General features: G+C 43.7%; 1 protein-coding gene across 1 annotated transcript in view; it reads right to left on the minus strand.

The window, feature by feature from the left end:
• Positions 1 to 5,694, minus strand: part of RASGRF2 (Ras protein specific guanine nucleotide releasing factor 2) — a 247,608-nt gene extending 241,914 nt beyond the window's left edge. Inside the window, exon 1 of the mRNA XM_032847493.1 lies at positions 4,873 to 5,694. Coding sequence (XP_032703384.1) covers positions 4,873 to 5,160 — 288 coding nt within the window. The 5' untranslated portion in view covers positions 5,161 to 5,694. The remainder of the gene's footprint in view (positions 1 to 4,872) is intronic.
• Positions 5,695 to 13,862: the final 8,168 nt, after the last annotated feature.

Raw genomic sequence — 13,862 nt, forward strand, 5'->3', positions numbered from 1 at the left:
AAGCAGAAACCTGTGGTTATCACACATGCTTTACAACTTACCGCCACCCAGTGAGAGGAAAATACCTCTATTTTTTAATTCTCAAAGAAAAAAATTATGTTACAATAATATAAACGGTAAAGTTTAGTGTAGCCAAAATTAAAGTAACTACATTTTGCTAATCCACGGATTATTTGTCATTTAAGTTTGAAAGTGCCACTAATAAATCATTTCTCTCCCTTAAATTATGTTTTAAAACACTTTGTAAGATGTAATTAATATTTTTATTCCATTTTCCCTTCACTTACATTCAATAAGCAAAGGTTGAAGAGAAAATAGTGAGCTGGTTATTATATATCAATTAAACGACATGAACGAGACTGGATATCCACCGTCCACACTCCCTACCCTCCACGAGTATTTCAGGGATGGCATACAGCTCTGCCTACTTCCATAAAATGATTAAAATCCTCCACTTGCGGTCAAGTTAGGAGCACTAAAAAGACTGGCTAGTAAGGAGGCGACAGGGGAAATCGCATAACCTTTAATCCCTTTAAAATTAAATTAACATGTTTAATTCATCACAGATATGACAAGTGTCTACTACTTCAAGCCTCCAGAACTAAGCTGTTTGACACCCAAAATGCCTGAAATCAGGGTGAACAGAACATTTAACATTACTAGGACAATAAAAATAAATACGGCTTTGTTCCTGTATGTCTCTCCTGCTAGCAGGGAAGACACATACAGTCTCTTAAGCAGATTAGACTAACCAACGTGTACTTTCCCCTCAGCGCAAATATTTTTAAAGATCCCTTACCAAAGGAAATGAATGCCATGTAAAATTGTTTGTTTAAACATAAGTCTCATTTTTCTTTAAAAATACAGTGGTCTGCAGTTACATTCCCCAAGAATTGCAACTGCCCTGGAAATAGTTTTTAAAGGGAAATAGGAATAAACAAAATAGTGATTCACATACTACAATTCCAACCCCCATACCACTCAGATTTTTAAATTCCTTTTTTTTTTTTAATTTATTTGAGAGAGAGAGAGAGAGCACACACTAGCAAGGGGAGGGGCAGAGGGAGAAGGAGAAGCAGACTCCCAGCTGAACAGGGAGACAGGACCAGGACAGCAGTATCAAAACCTGAGCCGAAAGCAGACGCTTAACTGACTGAGTCACCCAGGTGTCCCTCAGATTTTAAATTTCTTGAAGCTCAATCAACTTAAGTAGCCACCTTCCTACGGCACTCTTCAAGATTTTTCTTTTCTAGAGCTGGACTTGGATCACCTTCCTCTCGCTAGAATGCTTTCAGTCTCAGTGCTGGCATAGGTACAAATGAAAAAAGGACAACAGGCAATTTCTAAGAGCTGAAGTGAGGTTCAAATTCGATGCAATAACGGAGGATAACACAGAGCTTGGCCCACAGAAGGTACTTATTAAACTCAAGTTCCCATTCCCCTTGAACACATTTACCTAGAATGAAAAGTTAAGTCTTTCATTTCGCGTAAATGGAGATTTCTTTAGAAAGTAGTGCCACCAACACACATGTTCAAGAAAAGGCACACTACTTGAAATTTTTTTAGCTGAACTCATTTTGATTTTATCACTGTAACTAAAAGTACCTAAAAAGTAGCCACTATGGAAACTTGATATCAGAGCTTTGCCATCAACCAAGGACCTACAAAGTGAAATCTTTGGGACATTCTTGAAAAAAGGGAGCAGTGCAAATATCCCTTTAACCTAGGCACATTTGGAAAGGGAAAAACACTTTTTTTTTTTTAACTGGAAACAGTTTTTTTTTTTTTAAACCACTTGAACCGTGGTTTAAAAAAAAAAAAAAAGCACCTTAATTTTTTTTTCTTTTGTCAACCTACTTACTTTGGATTATTTAGAAGCAGCAAACCAATGAGTGTTTTCCTCTTACTATATAACTTACTGAAAAACACAATTATCAGAGTTTAAGAACTATTTGAAGGATAAGTAGCATCATTAAGAATGATTGGAGGCATTTTATAGCAAAAATTACAATAACTATAAGCAACTGTCAACAGCATTACATCACATTCCAGGGTAAATAAGAAAGTCTCCTCCTGTAGCAATGATATTACTATTGGTTTGCAAATCTGCTAACCTAACTGATTTATTAGAATGTCCGCTTTGATCACCTGCTTGTCTTCAGCTTCTCAGATTTAGTATTTATCGCAGAGACTGGTAAACTTTAAATCTTGTGAAATGGTCTGTCACATCCTCTACACAGCAAAAGCTCACACTGCTGTTACAACATTAGAAACAGGAGATGTCATTATTGGAAGACAACTTGAAATCTTCTCAACCAAACTCTTAATTTTAAATATTAAGAAATGGGTTTCATTCACAGAAAAAAAACAGGAATTGTTAAGAGACGGGGGTATGTAAGTCACGGCAACATGGTGGCGGAAACCCACTCTGCCTTGCTAAATCCTGTTCCAAGCCCTAACCTTCAACAGCGTTCATGTGGTTGATGGAGATATTTACTCAGAAAGCTCCAGGAGCAGCCTTGGAGAAACAGAGCTTAAGATGGACCCCGCTCAGAGTCTCAACTTTGCCGGCTTCAAGTCTAGGTGCTTGAGAAAATGTGAGCGCAGAGGATCACAAATGAACTGAAAGGGAACCAACACCAGGAACTGCAGGTTTAAGGCAGAAGTTTCTTCTTGTTTCTTATCTTTGCAGTTTCTCCTTAATTCTTCAGACACACCCAGACAGACCCTGCTAGAGAGAAGCATCCATCTGCTAAGGTAACCTAAGTCACAGAAGCAAACCTAACCGAAGACAAAAATCTGACAGATTTCCCAATCCAATTCCTAATCCATTTTGAAATGCTTGTTCTTTACTTCTCAGTTTTTCTACAGGTACCAAGGGTTCCAATTTCTATCCTCTTAAAGATGTACTGAAGGAGTGAGAAATACTCATGACTTGTATGGCAAACAGAATTTTTTTCCCTAGGAAGACCTGTTCAGGACTTCCATTAGAAAGTGGTATTAAAGTCATACTATTTGGAGGTTATGTTTATGTATTAAAGTGTGGTGTAGAGAAAGCTGTCCTGAAGAGGAGAGTCCAGATAATATCCAAGTAGAAAAATGCTGGTTTTCATATGTTAACTAGTCAGACAGCCAGATAAGTTGCAGCAAGTAACATCTTCACACCCCCAGCTCAAAAAGAAAAAGGAAGGAAGGAAGGAAGGAAGGAAAAGAAAGAAAGAAAGAAAGAAAGAAAGAAAGAAAGAAAGAAAGAAAAGGAAGAAGAAAGTGTTTATCTCCTGATATCAGTATAAATACAAGGAGAAAAAATAATTTGGAATTAAGTCAATGATATATATTCAGGGTAATTTAAAGTACCTATTTGCTTTTACACATAATAACACTTAAGAACTTATTGGTTTTGGCTCCTGGGGGGCCTTGGAACACATACCTTTAAAAAAAAAAATCTCACCAAGAGGAAAAAAAAAAAGTAGATACTGAAAATCTGCTTCCTCAACACCCTTTTCATGCACTTAAATTCTAAAATGCATGACTTGAAATGTAAACTTCTATTTCCAGTATCTGTAGCTACAAAACTGAAAATTAGCTTTTCAAATAACCCGCAACATGCCATCAAAAACCAAAGGGTGTATTTTTTAAATATCAGATTCATGTGCAATATAACAAGTTTAATCAGTTCAATCTGTTAATGATTTATAGTGAAACCAAAGTGGAAAAAAAATTTCTGGTTGATCTAGTTTGAACTCCCTCTTAATTTTACACACTGTTTTATGAGCCCGAGGGGTTATGTAGGCATCTTATTCATCATCCCATCGCTAGCGCCTCCCACAGCCAGGTTTTTGCAGGAGAAGCTGTTTGGTCTGAACTGCAGGGGAAATTCAGCTGCGAAACATTTTTACTCAACAGCAAAGACAATCAGCCTCTTTTTTTCGAGCTGGAGATCTAGAAGCGAAGTGAGAACATTTGGGAGCATAAAATTAGTCTGCTCTAACTTTATTAGCGAACGGTGACTGGAGGAAAAAAAAATACAAATTTCGCATTTGCAGGAATGGGCGGGGAAGGCAGGAGTTACTGAATCTAGAGGGTTTGCTTTTTCCTCCCCGAACGCATACACAGCAAAACTAATAAAATTATGACCCAGGATAAAAAGGTCACATTTATTTTTGAAGCATTCATTTAAAAGTAGAGAGAAGCGTTCTCTAAAAATGCCCACAGGTTTAACCATAACAGGAATGTGGCTACCAAATACTAATCCTGAGGGAAATGGATACACATTTACCTCCATAATTAGACCCAGCAGGTCAAATGTGAGCAAGGTAAACCGACATAAACCACAAAACACTGAAAATCGCCAAAAGAAAGTGCCTGTCCTTCCTGGGAGGCCCCGCTTGTCCCTTGCACAGCGAGCGATCAAACATGCGCAAGCAAAATAACCTCCAAAAAACAAAAACAGAACAAAACAAAAAACCCCGACACGCACCAGCCGGGTGAGGGAGAAACCAAACTTTTCCAAATAAGTTAGTTCTGTCGTGCCAGTCTAAACCCAACAGGTGTCAACACACGTCACCACACTAAATTCTTCCGAACTAGGTCTAGAGAAGAAATGGATGGTTGACAACCTGAAAAGACCTGACCGCTTTCAGGGTCGCGAAAGCAATAAAGCGGAGCCTCCGTTCCGATTACACAGAGGTGGGGGGTAGGGGATGGAGACGGGGTGGCGCGTGGAGATGTCCTGCCCCTGACACCGCAGGGGGACCCTGGATCTCGGAGCACGGTTCCCGCGTTCGGTCAAGCCCTAGACCTCGAGGGTTGGAAGGAGAAAGAGTGCCGCGGCCGCAGGGAGGGAGACGGAGGAGGGAGGGCGCGTGCTACCTGCTTGTCCAGCGCGTCCCGGGCGGCTCCCGGCCCGACTCCGGCCCTGGGCGGCGCGGGCGTCCGCTCGCAGCTGCAGCCCTCCAGGAGGTACATGCCCGCCGGGCGGCCGCTCTGCTCGCCCTCGAAGTAGAAGAGCACATTCTGGTAGAGAGCGAACCACTTCTCGTGCCAGCGACTCGCGTCGGCTGCCTTCTTGCTCAGGAAGCCGCGTTTGGTGCCCTCCTTGCGGGCCAGGAAGGCCAGGTACAGGGCGTGCCCCTCGTTGTAGCGCACGCTCTTCTGCATGGTGAGGGCGCGGGGGGCTCACCCGTGCCTCGCAGCCATCTCCAGGCCGGCTCGCCCCGGGGCCCGCCCGCTGCGGTCCGGGCGAAGGGCGCCCCCTTGTCTGACGCAGGGCGCAGGGCACCCTGCCGGCCTTCGGGGCGCGGCGCCGCGCGGGTCCGAGGGGGCGCTTGGCTGCGGCCAGGGCACGTTCTCGGCCGCGACCGCCGCCCTCCTGGCCGAGCGGAGCCCCAGGAGCCCCCGACGCCCGCGTGGAAAAGTGGCCCCGAGAGGGCGCCCCGGCCCGCCGCCGCTTCGCCCAAAGTTGCGGGAGCCGGAGCCCCGCGGCGGGCTGGGGCGGCGCGACGCGCGGCAGCCCGCGGAGGACTGTCTTCGGGCAATTCGCTCCGGGAGACAGAAGGTAAAACGTCACGTGGGAGATCAGCTGTAATCGGCTTGGAGACCGATTTAAAGGGCAAAGTCAGCGCGGCGGCGGTGACGGCGGCGCCGCTCACCCCGGCGCGCGCGTCCACCCTCGCCCGCCAGCCCGGCCGGCTGCCGCCTCTGCTCCCGCGCCGCGGTGGGGCGGAAAGCCGGGCGGTGCGGGCGCGCGGCGGCAGCGCTCACCAGCTCACACGCGCGCCCGCAGGCACAGACCAATATATACACTCGCATGCACCCAGATGCACACTGGCACAGCGCGCACAGTCGCAACACAGTGCTCGCACTTACACAGTTCTCACACGACGTTCACACTCAAACAAACAAGAATACACATACACACAAATAATCACAAATTCAGTCACACTCACATACAAACACAATACTTACACACACAAAATTTGCACTCATATATGCAAATAGAACCGCAATGTGTACTTCACACAGAAATGCAAAGCCATTTACAGTTGCACATTACACAGGCAACTACACACGTGCACACACTTACATGCTCACCCAGACACACACATTAACAGACACAAAACATGCACGCAAACACATACCCAAACTTACACACACTAGACATATACATGTACACTTAACATACACACTCAAGCCAATTACACATAAATACACACACGTTTAGACTCATAAATTCACAGTAATACACACAATGACACAGATTTTAAAAATGTTAGGCAAACACACAAGGAACATACAGAAGCAAACACATTCACTCAAAAAAACTTACACGAACATGCACATACTTATACACAAGCATTTACAGACACACATTCATTCAAACTCATACATCTTCACAAACCCATTCACACGAACTCACAACTCACCTGCCACATCCACACTCTCACACTCCCCCCATCAGTACATTTCCACGGCCTTAGGAGTCATCACAGGATGGTTTTGCATCCCGGACAACCTTGATTTTCCCACTTGTACTTGCACTGTTGTACGTAAACCAGGGCAGAAGGTGAATGAGTGCAACCTCATGTTTCCAGATCCTGCTGTGGTTCCCTCTCAATCACCATGATTTCTCTGGATTAAGATGAAAGAAACTAAATGTTAAGCATAGAGTTTTCAGCCAGAAAAAAATATCCAAACAAGGGAGACTTGATGCCCCTGACAGAGTGTCCCCAGAGGCCATGCTGTCCTAGATTCCCTAGATACCCCAGGTAGGACTCGATTCATTTGATTAACAAATCTTACGAGCACGACCAGAAAACCGAGACCCCTGTTATAAAATGTAAGAAGAAAAGAAGAACGTGCCGGGGAGCAGCAGGAGAAAACTAGTAAAACTGCCAGGGGAGCGCCAGGATTTGACTCTACTGTATCAACTTTTCATTCCCTTCAGTCATTTATCATAAAACTGGTTTGCCATGAAGTGTTTATTATCAAATTTTTTAAATAAAATCACATCCTTTTCCGGACCTCGAATCTGCAACAATACACCTGTCTTGTCCCACAAGTTGTGTGTTCACAAGTTGACGGCCCAGGGCTCTGCCTATTCCGTCAGTGCTGTTTCTGCAGAATATTTTATCTCTGCCTCACGGAGCAGCTGAGTGTTTTTTCCATCTCACCCAAAAACACAAACAAAAATAAAACACTTTCACTATTAAAAACTATACAATACAGGAATGGCCATTTGAAATTATAGTGTGAGAGAACAGTGGTCCTTCCTCTTTACACATTTTTAAATGTTTTCGGGCCAGTGCTCTGCTAATTTGGGTTTAACTCAGCTGGGAGCCTGCGTTGTTATTTAGAGCAGATACAAGGACAGAGACAGTAAGTAAAGGTGGACAAGGTTTGGAACCGGATTCTAAATGCGGAGGAGATGGCAACCGCCTCAGGAGGCCTTTTATTTCCTCCTCTGTGGTCCAGTCCCAGCTCTGAGAACCGTAAGTGAGTAGACACCTGTGTATTGGATGAGCTCCATTTTCTAATGGAAACCATTAAGGGTGTGAATTCAGTTCAAAAGCAATTTTGTGATGAGTACTCAAACCTTCTAGCCACTTGTGTGGTTTTTGTTGTTGTTGGTTTTTTTTCAGATGTGAAACATTCTTTCCCTAATAAGCAACATCTCTGGTGTGGAGGCTAATTTCAGTGCTGATCTGTCCTTTCTCTCTACTCAAATGTCCTTTTGATTTGAACCACACGAAGCATTCTTTATTCTTCTCAGCCTGTCTGTCATCACTTCCTACCATGTAAGATGTTGTGGCTGTCATATGGCCCCTGACAGTGACAGAAGGGAGCTCTGACTTCCTCTGAAATTTGGCTGGTAAAATTGTTGGTTTTAATTATGGAAATTCACTGGGAGAACTATGGATTTGATCCCCTGTTCATGTCCTCAACATGATACTTAAGCAATAGAGAAGACAGAGAAAAGACAGTGCCTCGGTTCCTGGTGTGCCCAGTCTATTAGGAATATGATTCAACGTTTAGGTGTTCTCACATGACTGCTTCTCCAAGACGGGGCTGTAGCACTAATCCCTAAAGCACCCAGTAAGAGAGCTTATATGCACTTGGCACACAAGTGATTCATAACTATTTCCTAAACTAATATAGTATTTGCTCCCTGAACTGTTAAAGGGCACACACATTTGCAATTTTGCAAGACTGTACAGAAAAAAACAGAAATTCCTGGACAATCTGGAGTAGCCATATCCTGTGGGGTGTCATGGGCACTGGTGGGCCTTTATCCTCCTTCATTCATATGGAAACTGCTTCCCTGGACTGGTGCCATCTCGAAACACAAAGGGCCAGAAAGTTATGTAAATGAGGGTGCTTTTCCCCCAGCTGATCAAACAGGTTGGCTGAAGGGGCTATGTTCCAAGTGGGTGGGAGCAAGCTCTTCTGTGAATTCATTGTTTTTTCCTCCTGCATTTCACCGACTCTTTCCGGAAAGGGTCAGTTTCAGTTGATTCTCAAGGGCAACAAAGGATTTCTCACTGCAAACAGTGAAAGGGTCTTTTTTGCCTTTTTCTAGACAAGTTTAGAGAAAAAAAATAGCAATGAACGACCATAACTGGAACCTAATGGCTGCTTGTAGAGGGAGAAGTTATCCACATAATTTGACAAAAAAGGGAGGGAGGGAGGGAGGAGAAATTGTATCTGAGTGTCCAAAACTATTAAGATGGGAGGCCCTGGGGAGCTGATGCTACAAATGTAGGACATATTCCAAAGTTTTCAAAATCCCTGGGACCATGCATGAGATGATGCTCCAGGAGAGGGTCCTGCAAGCAAACTACCATTCAGAATTTAGGAAGAGGAGGAGGGCGGCAGATTAAAAAGTGAACAAACAGCAGGGAGGGAGGTAGGACCTGGAGAGTGGGCTGTCCCAGAAGCTATGTGAAGACAGTATTTGAGGAAAGAGAGAATGACCTTATCAAGTTCACACAACTATACACCCCTGAATCCACATCTTCTCACTGCCACTGCCTGACCATTTGGACAGGCTAACTGGCTGCTGAGGCAAGGAATCCCTTTATCAGGCTATAACGCACAAAAGACCCTGCACACATTTCTTGGTGGCTCTAACATCCTGCTCGCTGTGCTGTCATTGCGGGTGTGGATAGCGGAGGGCGCAAGCTGCTTACTTTGCGGGCAGAAGTAGAGAAAGAGTGGGGCAGGCTGTGGGAGGGATTTGAGAACTATACCTGTTAGGTCCCCCAATAATGGGTCCGTGATTAAAGGAGCGAGACTGATACAAAAGGAAGGTCAAGCAAAGCTTTATTTCGCGCCAAGCATCAAGAATCAAACCGACCATCAAACGGACCGGCCAGGGCCGCGCCTCTTACAGAGAGGGCGACCCTTCTCCGTTTCACAGACTAGCTTTTAAGGGCAAAAGCCATGTGGTTGGGCCTGGCCACGCACAGGTGGCCAATGAGATTATAACACACAGAGAAAGCTGCACAGTGATGTTAGGTCATACATAAGTGACCAATTGAATTATAATTTACCCTATAGTAGATATTTGAACCAGCCTATCACCTTGGTCAGAATTGGTGCCCAAAAGTTGCCCCAAGGGGCGGGGCCCATACTCCTTGGTAACTAGGGAGACAGTATGCGCCCCCCTATTTATCGGATGTTTCCACCTAGCCTGACCCACCCTTGTATTTGGGCTTTGTTACCTGGAACTGGTTTCCTGGACTTGTTTTTAAGTAAGTCGCCCGGGGAAGGGGGGCAGGGACAGTTTAAGGGTTAAACAACAAGGTTATTGTTTAATCTGGATGGAAGTGCTCTGGCTAAAATAGGTCCTTACAGTACCGATTTTCTGTCTCCTAGGAGGTGGGAGACTTGGATTCTCTCTAGGTGCAAAAACTGTTTCTTGGGATGCCTGGACAGCTCAGTCGGTTAAGTGTCTGCCTTCAGCTCGGGCCATGATACTGGAGTCCTGGGACATCGGGTTCCTTGCTCAGCAGGGAGTCTGCTTCTCCCTCTCCCTCTGCCTGCTGCTCTGCCTACTTGTGCTCTCTATCTCTCTGTCAAATAAATAAATAAAATCGGAAAGCAAGGAAGGAAGGGAGGAAGGAAGGAACCATTCCTTTATGAGAACTCCTGGAATAGGTGCTTTAAAATAGTTCAGAAATATAAAGCAAATTCCCTTTTATTCTGGGAAAAAAATGAAGGGATTTTGGCTCGGAAACTCAATATTCTTTTGTAATACCCATTATTGTGTGCACAACTACTCTGACATTTCTTTTTCTTCCAGCAGAAACTGGCAAGATGTGTAGATGAAAACACTACTCCTTCTTCCTAGCATGGAGAAGACTCTATTTGCCGGCTATGTAACTGGATTTTGGCCTCAGGGATGTGGGCACATGCGATGGGCCTCTCCTTGTAGGTCTGGTCATGATCATCTCTGCTCTTTCTTCTTATCCTCGGTAAGAAGACCACATCTTGAAGTCAGCAGGGCTACCAGACAGAAGGAGCCAAGGTCCTGGAGTCAGTGGCTGCCTATGAGCTGTCAGGCGCTGTAGGATCCAGGTGGCATTGTAACATAAGCAAAACAGGAACTTTTGTGTTGTTAAGCCACTGAGACACCGGGTTTCTTGTTACAACATCTAGTGTTAATGGCCCTGCCGGGTACGCTTCTCCATGGATTTGAACTGTACTGTACTACAGACTGTTCTTTGTACTCTTTAAAAACAGGCTTATTGTGGTGTAATTGATGTACAATTAACTGCACAAATTTAAAGAACACTATTTGATAAGTTTTGATGTATTTGTATCCCCATGAAACTATGGCCACAACCAAGGCAGCGAACATTTCTACCTCATTCCTCTTTGAAATCCTTTTCTTCCTACCTCTCCTTGCCCTCCACACCCATGAGAATGCTGGTCCACTTAGTGACTGTGAGTCAGTTTGCATTTCCTAAAAGCTTATATAAATGGACTGATATTGGGACACCTGGCTGGCTCAGTTGGTTAATCATCTGCCTTTGGTTCAGATCATGATCCCAAGGTCCTGGGACTAAGTCCCACATCAGACTCCCTGCTGGGCAGGGAGCCTGCTTCTCCCTCTGCCTACAGCTCCCTCTGCTTGTGATCTCTCTCTCTCTGACAAATAAATAAATCAATATCTTAAGTGGACTTTAAATGGACTGATATTGTTTGTGCTCTTTGTGAATGGCATCTTTCACTCAGCATAATGATTTTGAGATTCATCTATTTTGATGAGTATCAATAGTTTGTTCCTTTTCATTGCTAAATAGTATTTTATTTTATTTTAAGATTTTGTTTATTTATTTGACAGAGAGAGATCACAAGTAGGCAGAGCAGTAGGCAGAGAGAGGGGGGGAAGCATGCTCCCTGCTGAGCAGAGAACCCAGTGTGGGGCTCAATCCCAAGACCCTGAGATCACGACCTGAGCTGAAGGCAGAGGCTTAACCCACTGAGCCACTCAAGTGCCCCAACTAAATAGTATTTTAATAACAGCACTGTATGAATACACCACACTTGTTTACCCATTTTTATGTTGATTGGGTTGTCTTTTGGATTAACCCAAGGACATTAAGTTTTCTTTTCGGATTCTTCAGGTATCAGCTCTTACCTTTAGCCCTATAATCACTACTGGATTAGTGATACTAATCTGGGTACTGGGTTGCAGTTCATATTTTTGCACATGGCTATCCAAATGTTCTAGCACCATTTATTAAAAAGATTATTCTTTCCCTGTGGAACTGCCTTGGCATCCTTGTTAAAAATCAATTAGCTATAGATATGTGAGTCTGTTTCTGGACTCTATTCTGTTCCTTTGATGTGTATCTTTATATATATACAAATTTACATTGATGTAGGTCTTTACACCTATAGCACACTGTCTTGATTATTTTAACTTTCTAAAAATTTAAAATTAAGACATTTATGATTTTCACTTTGGTTTTTTATTCTCAAAATTGTTTTGGCTATTATAAATCTTTTGCAATTCTATATAAATTTTAGATTCACCTTATATATTTCTACAAAAAAAAATCTTGCTGGAATTACATGGGGATTGTGTTGAATCTATAGGTCAATTTGGGATGAACTATTATCTTAACAATATTGAGTCTCCTCTGATCCATGAACATGGTATATCTCTCCATTTTTTTTTTTTTTTTAGGTCTTCTTTAATTTCTATCAGCAGTGTTTTGTAGTTTTCAGTGTATGGGTCTTGCACAACTCTTACCTAATTTATCTCTAAGCATTTCATATATATATATATTTTTGATGCAAGTGTCTTAGGTCAGATTGCTATAGCAAAATACCATAAACTGGGTGGTTTATGAACAAGAAAAATTTGTTTCTCACAGTTGTAGAGGCTAGAAGTCCAATATCATGGTGCCAGCAAGGAGAGAGCCCTCTTCCCAATTGTAGATGACTGAGTTTTTGTATCTTCACATGGCAGAGAGAGAGGGGGGGGGGAGAGAATGAGCTCTGGTCCATTTATCACCTTATTAGGACACAAATCCCATTCATGAGAGCTCCATACCTACAACCCAATTACCTCCCAAAGGCCCCATATCCAAATACCATCACATTGGGATTTAGATTTCAACACTTGAATTCTGGGGGGACACAAGCATCTGCTTCACAACAAATAGTAAATGATATATTTTGATTAATTTCCTGGTTGTTTAATGATAGTTTAGGGGGTTCCTAGGTAGCTCAGTCAGTTAAACATCTGAATATTGATTTCAGCTCAGGTCATGATCTCAGAGTTGTGAGATCAAGTCTGCAACAGGATCTGCACTTAGCAGGGAGTCCCCTTGAGATTCTCTCCCTCTGCCCTTCCCCGCTCCCCAACACCACCCCCAACTCTCACACTCATGCATGCACATGCAAACACTCTCTCTCTTAAATAAAATTAGGAAAGATGAAAGAAAGAAAGAAAGAAAGAAAGAAACCAACCTTTGGCTTGTATATCTGAGTGTCTGTGTGTGTGTGTGCGCGTGCGCGCGCACGCGCGCGCGCGTGTGTGTGTGTGCATTTTGTGTATTGGGGAAGGCATTTTGACTTCAGTCAACCTAAGTGATATTCCTGTGCAGTCCCAAAGGTACCTGGGTCAGTTTATTTAGCAATATGTATGCATGTGGTGGCGGGGAGGGGGGGTGTCTATGTGTGAGTATATCTAGTCAGAGAGGGTAAATAAGGAACAGGCCCATTAATATTTAAAATACCTATCATGCTTCCATGCCCCCATCTGTTAACTGTAGAAACTTCGCCATCTCAAAATGTTTCCTTATTACTGCCAGGAGGCCACTCTGAGTGTTGACAAAGAGGTCTGCACATGGTGTCCTCCTCCAGCCTCCTCACTAGCTTGCCAGCACAGGGGCCTTTGTCTGCTATCCCCTTGAAGCTAGAATCAATCTCCTTCTTGCCATGCTGGCCAGTGGGAATGGAGATTGGTGGGGGGAAGCACCATCCACTTCTCCCAACCCATTGTAAGCATGGTATAACTTCTTTCTTTAATTTCCCTGAAAACAAAAGAGAACTGTGGGGAGAAAACAGAGAACGCACATGTTAACATGGGGATAACTCAGGAGTTCCCTGCTTCAGAAAGACTTTCTTTTCCCCTTCAATCCAAGCATTTCCTCTCCAGTTGTCATTTCTTGTCATTGCATCAACCTCCTCTCTGGATGATCTTGCGGAAGGAAGATTTGCTCTCATTAGTAGAAAACACATGACCTACCCCAAAGGCTTGCTTTAAGACTCTAATGGGACATAGAGTCAACACAAACTGTCTGTGTTCTTGGGTGTCAAATAGCACACCTCAGGTAGGTAGGACC

This window comes from Lontra canadensis, unplaced genomic scaffold (genome assembly GCF_010015895.1).
Source record: "Lontra canadensis isolate GAN:19392208 unplaced genomic scaffold, GSC_riverotter_1.0 scaffold4, whole genome shotgun sequence".
Classification (NCBI taxonomy): domain Eukaryota; kingdom Metazoa; phylum Chordata; class Mammalia; order Carnivora; family Mustelidae; genus Lontra; species Lontra canadensis.